The sequence below is a fragment of the Triticum aestivum genome, chromosome 2B (genome assembly GCF_018294505.1).
Source record: "Triticum aestivum cultivar Chinese Spring chromosome 2B, IWGSC CS RefSeq v2.1, whole genome shotgun sequence".
Taxonomy (NCBI): Eukaryota; Viridiplantae; Streptophyta; class Magnoliopsida; order Poales; family Poaceae; genus Triticum; species Triticum aestivum.
This window is the reverse complement of record NC_057798.1, coordinates 797884422-797898222: the sequence shown is the minus strand read 5'-3', so window position 1 is coordinate 797898222 and position 13801 is coordinate 797884422. Positions and strand designations below refer to the sequence as shown.

General features: G+C 44.8%; 1 protein-coding gene across 1 annotated transcript; it reads right to left on the bottom strand.

The window, feature by feature from the left end:
- Window positions 1-1486: 1486 nt before the first annotated feature.
- LOC123042851 (anthocyanidin reductase ((2S)-flavan-3-ol-forming)) lies at window positions 1487-3717 on the bottom strand. Its single transcript, XM_044465225.1, has 6 exons — window positions 3310-3717; window positions 3037-3203; window positions 2742-2945; window positions 2288-2447; window positions 1947-2169; window positions 1487-1870 (listed from the first exon to the last, which is right to left on the bottom strand). The coding sequence occupies exons 1-6, from the start codon at window positions 3443-3445 to the stop codon at window positions 1723-1725; spliced, it is 1038 nt and encodes a 345-aa protein (XP_044321160.1). The 5' UTR covers window positions 3446-3717; the 3' UTR covers window positions 1487-1722.
- Between the last annotated feature and the right edge of the window lie 10084 nt (window positions 3718-13801).

The following is a 13801-nucleotide window of genomic DNA, read 5'->3' as shown; positions in this document are numbered from 1 at the left end:
TGTTACTATGGGCTAAGACTACGTGATCCAATTATTTGTGATATATGATCATGTGTCTATTTGTAATGTTCTGACTGAATAAATGCCATGCAAATCGTCTGTTAAGTACTAAAACTACCCGTACAACGCATGCCAATTTTTGTTTTGACTATATACTCTAAATTGTACACTATCGCCTATCGATGAGAACATGTGTTCATTTTTTCGGCAATACTACATGTGTAGTATGTGATATCGAACCTGTGATGTGCACACGTGTTTGAAAATTGTTAAATTTTATTTGCTCTCCCCTCGTTTGAATCAAGAAGACCCACACAACCCACTACAAATTCAAGCACAACTATTACGGAACTTGAAAAAACCAGTAGGACATAACGAATCAACAAGTAATAAAAAATACATACCAAAAAGTCAAAAAAGTTGCTTGCAACTTACACAGCTAATGTCTCAATCGGACGACAGTTCCCCGGACGATTTCAATCACTTGTAAAGATCAGAAAATCGCACATGATTGACATTTCCATCGCAATCAGTGGGCGATGGGGTAGTCAATTACACAAGATTGCTAAACCGTGTGCGATAGGTCTCTCTTTGGACACGGAAGTTGTAACAGAATCGTGTGGGATGACCTATCAATCAAACATGGTTTCACTATTCCACATGTGTGTGCTTGGGTGTAGTCGCGCATGCTCCGACGAAGTTGGTCGTTCTGACAGGTGTATTATGGCAAATGTTTAGTTTGAACTGAATCGTGTGTGTTTAGAAAACCATTGTGCACGTTTGGAATTTGCAGGACCATGCCTTTAGCCTTTGCACCAGCTACAACCCATGTATATATCAAGAACACGCATCATCCGGTAGCAAATCTCAATTGTATTTCATTTACTTCACATTTTGTGCACCAAGTACTGCGGCCCGTATTCGGATTGGAATATGCGCGCTATTTATGGGCTATATGGAACTGCAGGAATGATATGATTTTTAATAGACAACACACTTTAACTTTTTTGCAGGTTATCTTCAGAGCTACGGCTTGGATCCGTACGTGGTCCTTACTCACTCCTATGGACTCCAGGGAGCCTTTTGTTACTGGGTGCAACCAATGGGAGATGGTAGCTCGGGTTATCTTCAACCGGTTCGGATGGCGCTCGCATAACAGGATAGGAGTCTAGAGAGCTTATCCTGACTCGGTTCGCTTGCATTTTTCCTTTTTTGGATTTTCTTGGCTGCTCCGTTTTGTGAGCTGTAAGACTTGTTCGACGATATTGGTTTGTTAATAAGATGGCCGCATGCATCATCATGATGCAGAGGCCGGGGGTACGCCTCCATTTCAAAAAAAAAAACAAAAAAAAGTACTCCTACATTACAAAGTTATCAATCGCTAGCTATATAAATGTGAAAGATACACAAAAGAAGGAAAATAGTCACGTGCCCACGCCTCCTTTGATCTTCTCCTTGCGAGGCAGAAACAGGAATAACGGCCATCTCTTGATCATTTCAGTGCTGCGTCGATGTTCATCTTACTGTTGTCTTCCGTGTACAAATGTTTGGACTATGTATTTGATAATTTCAGTATATGAAAAAAAAGAATATACACAAACTAAAATCGACGTGTAGCAACGCACGGGCAGTGTTTGCTAGTATAAGCAAATTTGAACTTTAACTTCGGTTCCAGACATCCAACCAACCAATACATAGAGGCTCATCAAGCATGCTATACTGCTAGTACGGAAGGATTCCCAAGGACCTTCCGTAGTTGACGACGTCGTCGTATATCTCGTCCAACGCCTTGTACCTGAACTCGAACCCTTCCCCGACGAGCTTCGCCGACGAAATGCAGACTCTCAGCTTCTCGGGGCGACCACCGAACCTGAAAACAAACATACACGCTATTCACGATCGAGAACGTCGGAACTTGTCGTGTTTCCATAGATGTTGGCACACACCTGTCGCTATTGACGTTGTACTGCGGGTACTTGGCGGCCAGGAAGGAGGCTAGCTCCGTGAGGGTGGGGTCGAGGCCAGGGCAGCTGCAGATATATCTTCCTGACGCACCCTCCTCTTCGGCTACGAAGATCTTTGCACGGCAGAGGTCGTGGACATGGACCATCGGGATTGAGCCAGACTCACTCTCGATGAGTTCTAGGCTGCGGATCTTCTCGTCGTCGCCTGAGATAATCATTCACCACACGTGCACACGCTTAATTATAGGTCGATCGCTTCGATGAATTAGTCTCCAATGGTCCCTTCTAATTATCGTTGCATCTTGACTTGGTATCAGGCTCACCAGTTAGCAAAGAAAGGCCGAGGGGGACGCTGGTGTGGACAATCGTCGCCGGCGCCTCGCCAACCGTGACGACGGGGCACACCGTAACAAGGCTGATACCGCTGTCCTGCGCGAAAGTCCACGCCGCCTTTTCCATAAGCACCTTCGAGACATTGTAGGCCTGCGATACGGCACACAAGCACGTCATCATAGTGACTTTAAAAAGGAACGGAAGTACTCCACCGTTTGGGTTTATTAGGCCCCCTCATATATATTTTAGGTCCAACTTTGACCATCTATTTGACTAAAATATTGTAAAGCATATGGATTTATATTTCAAAGAGGTTTTTCAGGTGTAACTATTATGAAATATAATTCACATTTTATAAGTTGAAATTCATGATCAAACTTTGGCGTAAAATAAAAGGACCTAATAAACCCGGATAGGGGTAGTATAAAAAATGTTCATGCCTACCCAGTCGCCGGCATTGGTCACTCTGAGGTACTCGACGTCGCTCCAGGACTCCTCGTCAAGGACATGGCTGTCTGCTAGTAGTAGAGGCCGGCCAACGACAGCCGCCACTGACGATGTCAGGATCACACGCTTCACCGTCCCCGCCCTCACGCACGACCTCATTACGTTAAGGGTTCCGCTGACGGCCAGCTCGATCACTTCTTTCTGCCATGAGATATAACCAACTAAAAACAGTTCATCGGAGATATAACTAAACAAAACTGACCATAGTACATAGTGTTTGGTCAGGCTCTACCTCCGGGTTCTCTGCGTTGAGGTTCATCGGAGCCGCGACGAGGAAGGCATAGTCGCAGCCGGCCACGGCCTTGTCGAAGCTGCCCTCGTCCTCCAGGTCGGCGCGGAAGACCTCCAAGGGACCGGGCGCTTGCAAGTCCTTGAGATGGGGGTGATTCTCCATGTCATCTGAGATCCAAAAAACAAATAACAGTGCCTGTCAGCTCACACAGAGTTCGTCACATTCACATCACAACAGACAGTCGTCCGAATAGAGAGCGATCGAGGATCTAACCAGACTTTCTGACTGTCGTCTTGACGGCGTATCCCTTCTGCAGCAGCATCTTCACTAGGGCCGAGGCGATGTACCCGTCCCCTCCGGTGACGCACGCCATCTTCCTCCTCGTCGCATCACCTGCCGCAGACGCCATCAGGCCGGCTGGAGGTGGGGAGTCGAGCACCAGAGTTCTGCTCCTGTGCTGGTGGAGTGGTGCTTGTGGGCGCTCGTGGCTTTCACCTCTGAGGTAAACGTCAAGACGACAGTGCTGCCCTGGATATAGAATGGTTAGATGCTTTCCAACTTGTATTTTTCTTTCAGATTGATTATACCTAGCCAACTACTATTGTGCTGCCCTGGATATAGAAAGGTTAGATGCTTTCCAACTTGTGTTCTTTAGCCAACTGCTAGATGCATTGTGCTCCAGTGATATTGAAGTCTTCCATTGACCTGCTAGCTAGTATCCAAAAGAGACAACTGGCAGGTTAGTACTATCAAGTTGGCCATGTAGAAGTGCACTGGCAGGTTAGTTTATCACGTTGTAGCTTTCATTAATCACGTTAGTGCACTGGCGATGATGTGATGGTTGAGCAGCGCCACGAAACTAGTTGTAATCCTGTTTGTCGGTTTTCACAGAGCGACTAAAGTAGCTATGTGTGTGCATGTCGATAGTCTAGCTAGTCTTCTCTTTATGTGGTACTAGGAAATATGCCCCCCTGCATTGCAATGGGATAGAAAAATTCCCTACCGAGGCGTACAAAGTAAGTTTTTGTTGTCTGGCACGAGCACCGGGTTAGATGATGATGGGCCCGATGATAAAGTGTTAATGTTGTCTTACATTAACTTCATGCTTCATCCTTCATACCACCATTATGTAGTACGTATATCATCATAAGAGAAGATTACTATGAAGAGACCAATAAAGTTTACTTAACCATTTCTTATTTGTTGGCAGTTGTATCATTAATTATTAATTATAATTATATATATATATACTTATATTTTTTTAGTAACAAACCAGCGGTTGTTTCTGGTCGTATGTCGTGCCTTTTTCTAAAAAAGTCCCTCTATTTCTGAGAAATTAACCCGCAGTCCAATAAATAAGTTAAAAAATACTTTCGTATTTCTGCCAGAAAATACGAGCGACCACGCCTCCCACCCCATCTGGATCCGCCGCCTCCCCGCCGCCGGCCCGCGTCCTCCACCACGCCATCCTCCGCCGTGCCGTCCTCCCCGCACCGCGGCCTGCCTCCTCGCGCCGTCCGAGTCCTCCGCGCGCAGTTCGCTGACGCCGAGGCCAAGGCCAGCTCGCTCCAGGCCCGCTCCGCCGACCGCGACGGGCTTCTCAGCACGCTCCTCGCCGCCACGGGCAACAACCGGGAGGAGGAGGAGGACGCGTGGGAGGCGGGGTAACTTCAGAATCAGCGCACGTCGGATCCGGCATGCTGCTCCTCTCCCTTCCCAAGTCGCCCTGGATCTCGCGATGCTGGAGGTGGCCGCCGTCGTTGCTATGGAGGGCTCGCCACCTGCCTCCGGAGTCCCACGTCCCCGAGATTAACGGGAGTGCCAAGCCGAGGTCGTCATCTCTCGACGGGCTCCTCCACAGTGGATATGGGCTTCCTCTCCCTCTCGATCCCGCGCTCCTCCTCCGGTTCATTTTTCAGGCCGTGGCTGAGGGTCGCCTCTCCATATCCACCCTTCCAACCTGGAGCACAGGTGGAGAGCCTGGCTGTGTGCGGCGGAGATGGTGCCCCGCATCTGCGCCCTATAAGCCCGGATAGAGCTCCGTCGAGGCCATGACCTCCCCAGGTATCGATCTAAAAAAGGCCGCCAACCCAATGGAACCTCTCCCTATCTCTTTCTTGCGATAATTGACGATAACCCCCCTTGTTGGCAAAATCCTTGATCATATGCCCCCCGCCGCTGTCTCTGACATGTGAGGTTTAAGTGACCTGGGGGGGTTATCATCAAATCATTTTTTGCCTGTACATCTTCATATAGGATTCAATAGCCATGCCCTGGAGAGAGACAGCTCACAAATTAGTGCAGTTAACAAGAAGCAATTGAACCGAAGATCTTACGAGATGGCTTGCAAATCCAGGTATCAAACAGAATTTCGGTAATATATTATTATGTATACGGTACTTGGAAGGGATGCTTACCAGGTAAATACCACTTAAAATATAGGTCCAGTAACTATCCGGTTGCAGATTCACTGGAAGTTTGTGCGACAGATATACATATATATAGATCAACTAGGATTTAGGTTTAACTCTATGGTACAATTGAAAGACTAGGGCAAGTGGACTAGGGAGAAGAGGGTGGATTGTACTACCTGATTGCTTGATGTACATCCGAAAGAGATTCAGTTGCTCCGAAGATTCTGATTTGCCACATGGTCGCCAGTGTGAATAGCGCCTTTAGCAGTTTGTACAACAAACAGACCAAGCTCTACCTAAAATGATTTTGCTTTCATGAGTGAATCTTTTAATGATGTCATTACCATCCAGCCATCTTGCCTTTCCAACGAACAACATACAAGCTTTGTTCTCTGAAGTTTAAAAATAGTGCAACCATCTTGCCTTTCCAAAGAATAACATATATATTTTTAACCTTAATAGTGCAGCCAGCTAGCCGTAGCGCACTTATCTCTAAGCCCAACTCCTCTTTAATCCATAAACTTATCCGTAACCAAAGGCTAGACGTATATTCAACGTAATTCTATTCATTGAGTTGAGTTTCTTACTTCGGTATGGCCTGGGGTATAGTAAGTTCCATTTTCAATGTTCCAGGGAGCACTTTCAGTAAGTTTCCACTCCACATCAGCAGTAAGGTCTACTACCTGTATCAGCATGGTTATCGCAGCAGATAAATCAGGGCAAATATCATAAGCAAATTACAACTTTAGAATCTCTGAATTCTAATAGATTTCCAATACCCTTCAAAACATGATGTGTGAGCGCCAGTAAGTTCCTTTCTACAGGTGTTCTTACGTCTCCTGAATGGATGATTCTCTCTGCATTTCGGCCGCTCGGCCCACTTCCGATGATCCACTACATCATCACTGTTTGGTAACTGGTTAGATGCTCTTCAATCTCCTTATAGAAAGGTCCACAAATGCACAATCAATAGATACATATAGAACTGTGTAAGTCTGAACATACATGTGGGTCAAAACATGGTGCGCTCCACCAAGCTTCTCAATCTTGTCCACCAGTTTCGTCGTATACCTTGGACTGAAATATTAAGAAGTTATCAGAACAACTACAGCGAATATAATCACTCTTTTCAGACCAAATAAGGAATCAATCTCACGATGGTTGATACTTGATGCAGCGGAGGATCACAGGTGTACTGCCACCAGTTTCAGGTTAACCGGGTGGTTGCCATCATCGTGAGACTACCAACTAGAGGAGCTGCAGCGGCTCTTTATTCCAGCCGTATCCGATGCACCGAGCCGGAACTTTCAGGTCACCTACAGCACACGGTGCTCGTGGCGCGCCGTTGGCGTCTGCGTCGGCGGGGACACGGGAAGGTGCTCGTTGCCGCGCTCCCGGAACCCCTCAAGCAGCTCATGCTCGTTCGGCCGTGCAGTACGGCGCTGTAGCATTGTCGTTGGGTGTGAATCACATCAAAATCGGAATCAGTCTGCGCGCTAATGTGGCCTGTTTCCGCCTTTGCTAAACTGTGATTGCCTGATGGTTAGATGGTTGATGCTGCAGTCTGATGAGGTCTCGGGGGTGTGTCTTGTGCTTAATTTTTGACGCCACGAGCTCCTGGTGAGTTTGCTCCCCTGAGTCATTATAGAGGGAGTGAGGGTGTCAGAAGGGAGAAGAACAAAAAACCTTGCTGCCCGAGATGACATCCACACCATTTTTTGTGTGTTGGAGTGATTGAACCATGGCAATTAGAGCTGGTATATATATTCCATTCTGTACACCAAGAGATTATGTTATTTTCCTTTTATTGAAGCAGTTATGATTGAGTAGTACATTGCTATCATTCTCAACAACTTCATTCATGACACCTTTGATACTCATGTATGAGATAGAACTTTCAGTGATTGAGTTACTTTATTTGACTTTATGTTGTACAGGAGGGAAGGCCGGAAGGCGGGATAGCCAGCAGCGGCATTCTGTTCGGGGACGCGTGGATCTGGTGATGCTGGAGCAGGGGAACAGGAAACATCACATCCGCAACGGTGTTTCAAATAGCCAATTTACCTTTCTCCCTAAATTACGGGTCTGCAGGTACAAAATTACATGTAGGCAATTTCACGGTTTTCTGAGATTAAAGATTCAAGCATGAATGTGAATATAGTTCCATGGTTTTTTTGCTGACAGTTTTTCTTATATTTACTTCTCTTTGTATGATATTGGAATTTATATGCTTACTTGGCAGTATACTTTTTTTTATAGCAAAACATTCCTGCTTTAGATAGAAGAACTTATTTCCTGTTACTTACCTTGGTACATAATGGTAGCCGTCACACAAAATGAAGTTGGGGGCACATCAGATGTACTGACCACTCCTTAGTCTCAAGAACGGGAGTAACAATTTTTCTCAAGTTCGGCTGCTGTATTGTACTAGAAGTCTGTTCGTCAAACTGCCTTATCAACCATTTGCTGTTAATCCTCAAACATCTAACATTTTTCTTGACATCCTCAGACATCTGACATATTTCTTAGCAGCTGCCTTCTGACCCTCCCCTTCACCGTTATTGATAGTTTTTTTTTTTTTGCGAATACCCTTTCCTGATAGCTATGTCCCACCATCTGCATCAGAACAAGAAAAGGGGCAGATGATCTGTTGGCCACAGAGACAGTGCTTCCTGCAGTTGACCATATTATCGATCAAGGGCCAGAAAAAATATAGAGATTTCAATGGATTTTACCGTCGACCAAGTAAACTGTGTAATTCGTGAGCTGGGACGATGAAAGAAGAAGAAATATGATTTAATGGAAAAAAATAAGTCAACAATGGTGTCTGATGTGCATGAGAATTTGGTACACGTTTGACATAAGAATATGTATGCCTTCAAGCCTAATTTTTGTGCCTTGCATGTTGTGTTCTTTTAGTATATTTTTTCTCTCGTTGCAACGTACGGGCATTTTTGCTAGTTAATTATGAAGATGCATAGTGCTAATGTATATCCTTAAAACATGGTACAAATGTTACATTTTTACTATGTTAGAGCCTCTTGAGTCCAATATTTCTGCTATGGTACAAATGGAGTGATTGACAAAAAACTACCACTTTAGGGGTTGCCATCCCACAGAACTACCACTTTTTAAAAACTGATCGAAAATTACCAAGATTTTCAAATTTTGTGACTAAAAACTACCAAGTTCAGTTGATGACCATGTCAAGCGTTTTAAACGGGTTTTTGACAGGAGTGGCCCACCTATCTGGTCGATGGAGTGCCTAACGGCTAACGGTGCCGCCTGGTGCCTGTTAGTGCCGCCGCTCGGTCGGACCGGGCCGGACCAGGTCAAAGCTGGACGGCCGGCTCGCCCCTTCCCCACCATCTGTCACTCTCCCCCGAGCTCACTCTCTGCTCTGCCTCTTCTCTTGGTCTCCTTGCACTCCGGCGACGCCACGAGGATGTCGTCGTGGCCAAATAACACCAAAGCTCCGACGATGACACGTACATGAGCGAGTTCAGAAGCATGCAGATGGAGTACTTTTTAAGTCACTCACTCTCTCTTCTCCTCTGCTAGGATTAGGGTTTGAAGATTCTTTTGATTTATTCCATTCCAGTTCATATATGTGGCTGTAGTTGATATATATGTTATTCTTCCTACTGCGCAAACTCATGAAACTATGATAGACACAAGTCTTTGTGGGCTTGTGGTTGAATCTGAGCCTCAGTGCATACTGCACAGGCAGAGACCAGGCAAATTTGTTGCATTTGAAGGCATTGACATTGACATGAGATTCATAGGATGTGCTGCTGAGGTAATAAACAAATTTTTCATAGTTGTGATTGATTCATCTTGGCTATGTGGAAACAAAGTACTGTTTAGTGTTGTTCTTTCCGAATTTTGCTTTAGTGTAACACCATAGCTATGTCTGGATTATGTAATTATAGTATAGAGCATTAGAAACAGATAAATGTTTTGTAGTTATATTATAGAGCTAGCTGGTGTAGCTATGTACAGGTTTAGGGTTTATGATTTCTTCTTATGAATTTGATCGTTACTAAAGAATATAGCTCACTGTAAATTTGACTGAATTTAGCTGACACACTGTTTTCAGGATGGTGTGAACTATGGTGTTGTCGAGTGGATAGATGCTCCTTGGCCTATAGTTTTGTAAAAGTGCTTAATAAAGCTCTGGGATATGTATCATGAACAGAAGCTTGGTAGAGTCCAGGACCAATGTTGAGCATATCGCTATGATGGGACAATCTCGTCATAGTCAACTTCTTGATCTTGTCATAAACTATTTGTAATAAGTCAAGCATTAGAAAAGGTTTTTTTACCTTTGTCGATTTATATATCCATTACTACAGTTTTGCAACCTCGCTCCCATGAGCCTCATTGTTCTACACACTGTTCGAAAATCGCCCAAGTCAGCGATTTATCATCCGATTTATCGCTAATCGGTGAGTGACGATAAGATTATACCATATCATCACCATTTATCATTTGTGCTAATTTATCACTCAGACAAGCAATTTATCAGGAATATACCGATAAATCGGGCCTATTTCTAGCACTGTGCGTGCAAGAACTATGTTTATTTGTGTTTTGCGGATCTTGTTATGTAATATGTACAACTTTCCTATTTTGTTTGTCATTTTACAAGTATTCAAAGGCAAGGAATCAGGGTAACACTTCTGTCCAATATTGCTTTGGTGTTGAATATAACTAGCAATTACTAAATATTTCAATTATGAGATATAATAGATGGATGTCAAAATGATTCCTATGAGATGGATATTAAACCAAGGTAGTATATTTGATATGGTCTGAAAGAAATTTTATTGATACAAAGGATGCTAGTAAATGTGCAAAACATCAAGAGATCCTATAATTATAAATTTCTTGATACGGGTTAAGACTTTATTGAAACTAGTTTATCAGTAAAGTAGTTAGGCAATATATAGTCCTGGTATAATGCATAATGATCTATGAAGATAGTAGTGTTTAATCAGGCTTAGCCAAAATACATATTGACAGAATACTAAAGTAGTTTAGTATGATATATGCAAGAAGAGTTTCTTGTAAAGTCATATGGGAGGAGTTTTAAGCAAGAATCGGTATTCTGAAATACTAATGACAGAAATATGTGATTTCAAACTCATTTGTGTTAAATATGTTTCATGGTATGTGAACAACCAGATATGTTCAGTATTCCAAGTAAGTTGTGATTAAAGGTATCAGCATGGTCAAATTGTTGATCATAGTACAACAGAGAAAATGTCGTTAAGTACTAACGACATGTTTCTCGAATACAGAGAAGATAAAAAGATTGTTGTAAGGAGTTACATCAATACACGCTCGTTATAAGCAGTACATCTATAAAATTTTCATCAATGTTCCAAACGATTTTTGGTTTTCATCGATAAAATTTATTCGAATTCATGAACTATTTTTGAAATTAGGAAGATGTTTTAAAATCCCAAACATTTTTCTGAATTTTAGACTCGTGAACAATTGTCAAAGTAAAATAGTAAGAAGAAAAACGAAAGAAATACATGAGCGCCCAGCAAGTAGATGGGCCGGGTCAAAATGTTCTAGCATGTGGGTCGGGGAATAAGAGGACTACATCTTATTCTCTAGCTGCCGCAAATTCGTGAAAATAAAAGAGACGAATTTATCAGTGTTGGCCCAAGATATGGGCTGGGAGTGACTGTGTCTAGCCTTTTTTTTAGCGGTGACTGTGTCTAGCCTGTGTTTTTTTTTCCGAGAAAATGCAAAAGAGTTGCGTTTCATTGCATCGAACAGGAATACATCGGGGGTACAACCTCCAGAAAGGAGGGATACACACACGCACACACACACACACGACCGTCCTCACCAAGTGACTACAACTAGGTGAGGAGGTGCCCTCAACTACAGGCATGCAACGACATTAGGCCTTGCCCAGACTTGCCTCCAGCCAAAATGGCGAAGCACCGAGACTCGGAGCAACATGGCAGCATCACTACCATTGCCAGACACTTCCAGGGACGAATGCAGCTTCAGGACTGCCCAGGCCGACGTACCTCGCACCCATGTGCCTAGAGAGTCGGCGGGTGAAAGGCAGGGCCTGATTGGAACTGGTGTAGCATCCATTGGGGATTGCTGGCGCAGGAAAACGTTGCGACCTGCTCCTTGTGTAGCAGTCTAGGCCAGATCGATGCATCGCCAACCACCATCTGCCGCATCAAGTACTCCACTTGCAGCCAAAGCAGCGCCATCAAGAGGGGAACGGCGTTGAGACGCCGCCGCTGCCCGGTCCGGGAGGCCGGACCTAGGATTTCTCCCGGTGCTTGAGGAGGAGGTCCGGTTAGGGTCATGCCAACGCCTCCAAGGAGGTGACGACACCCTCGGGCGTCGCCGTTGACAGCGCAGGCCGTCGCCTTGCGGGGATTTCGCCCCGACCCAAGAACGAAGACCTCAGATGCATGGGCAGACCGGGCATGGCGAAGAATCGTCGGAGAAGACCAACACACATGGGGGAAGCCTAGAAACGTTGTCGTTGCAGGAGTGGGCACCGACCAGCGCAGCTCCAGCAGGCCGGCCACCGCCGGGAGCGCGTCCAGCAGGCGGCCGCAGCCACCCGCACCGCGCCGCCGCCAGGATCCGCCAGGGCACAGCGGAGCAGCAACCGTCAGGGTCGCCGCGCGCGTGCTTGCTAACCCAGCGGCAACCGCCGACGGCGGACGGGAGGGGTGGGAGGAGGGAGAAGGGTGGGGTGGGGGCAGAGTGATTGTCGCAGGCCTGGGCGGGCTCGAGCGGCCCAGATCTGGGCGTCCTCGACTCTGCCGCATGCATCAGCGGCCGGCGGCCGCCATGGCAGCGCCACCGCACACGCAGTCCACGCCATCTCGACCTCCCCGCGAGCAGACGGCCACCCACCGCACCACCGCGCGCTCCCGCCGTGCCACCGCGTGCTCCCGCAGCTCCTGCATGCCCAGCAGCGGCGTGCGAGCACACGAACGAGGGCCCCGCCGTCGCCGTCCATCAGTGAGGGCTTTGCGAGGGGAGGGAGGAGAAGGAGGGGAGCCTGGGCGGCGGCTAGGGTTTCGCTTCCCGAGTCGCCCCTGGGAGCGATGCGGGGGCTCGGGGAGGGGGGGAGGGGGGACTTAGGTTGTGTCTAGCCTGTGGCTAGATCGAGGGTGAGCTCAGTCAGGCGACCCCATAAAATGGGTCAGCCCAGCGTCGGAGGAGTCCTGCTCTCTAGCGCACATATTTTTCTTTTTTCTTTTATTACTTTGACTTATATCTATAAAATGAAAAAAACTATTTTTCCTCAAATATTTGAAAAATGTTCATCACGTGTTCAATTTTTCATACAATGTCTAATGTTTATCTAACTAAAAAAAACTTAAAGTGACATTTAAAACAGTGTCCTATGTTTCAAAAAATAAGTTCAAGACATTTTGAAAAGTGCTTACATAATGTAAAAAGATGTTTCATGCCATTCAAATAATGCATGTGGTATTTAAAAAAGTTCACATGTTCCAGAAAATGTTCGTGAAGTTCTTGAAACTTTTTATACAACGTAATAAATAGTTTCACGTAATTAAAAAATGTCTTGTACCATTAAAAATGCATATGACATTTTTAATAAATGTTCCTACATCTCGAAAATATGTTTGTGACATTGTAGTAAAATGTCTGCATAGTGTAAAAACGTCCATCAATTAAAAAATCTTGAACATGCATTTAAAATATGTTTATCATTTTTTCTAAAGTAAATATGTGGAAAAATGTATATCATGTAAAAAATGGTCAACAAGTATCCAGGAAATAAAGTTAGGCATATGCAATGTGTACTGAAAGAAGTAGACATTTGTTCAAAAAAGAAGAAAGAAAACCTATGGACACCGAAGAAGAAGAAGAAAATGAAGAAAGGACGAAAAAAAAATTGAAAAAAGGAAAAAAGAAGAAAACCGATAAGAAAAAGCCGACACAGAAAATACAGAGAATAGGAAAAAGAACACTGAAGCTCCTAAAACCAGTCATACAAGCTTCCCAAAAAGCAAAGAAAACCGATAAGAAAAAGCCGACACAGAAAATACACAAAATAGGTAAAAAAAAAACACTGAAGCTTCTAAAACAGGTAATAAAAGGTTCCCAAAACCGGTATACTGTGCCGGCCCACTAATGCGAGAGCAAGAAGCGAGGCTATACTATCGTATACCTCTGTGCGGCCGAGAAATAACTCCCAGGAGGCTTACATGCCAATAATGCATTTGCTAGTTTTATTGTATTTTTTCTTTATGATTCAAGTGGTCTTTGAGGTCTGCAAATGTTAGCTTTTACATTATATTTTCTCTATTTTTGCTTCCGACAAT

Excerpts from the sequence above, each read along its gene's own strand:
- LOC123042851 (XM_044465225.1), bottom strand. The coding sequence starts at position 3,445 with ATGGCGTCTGCGGCAGGTGATGCGACGAGGAGGAAGATGGCGTGCGTC. Across the intron at positions 2,946-3,036 it reads TCAACGCAGAGAACCCGGAG|AAAGAAGTGATCGAGCTGGC; the intron begins GTAGAGCCTGAC and ends ATCTCATGGCAG. Across the intron at positions 2,170-2,287 it reads CGGCCTTTCTTTGCTAACTG|GCGACGACGAGAAGATCCGC; the intron begins GTGAGCCTGATA and ends TGATTATCTCAG.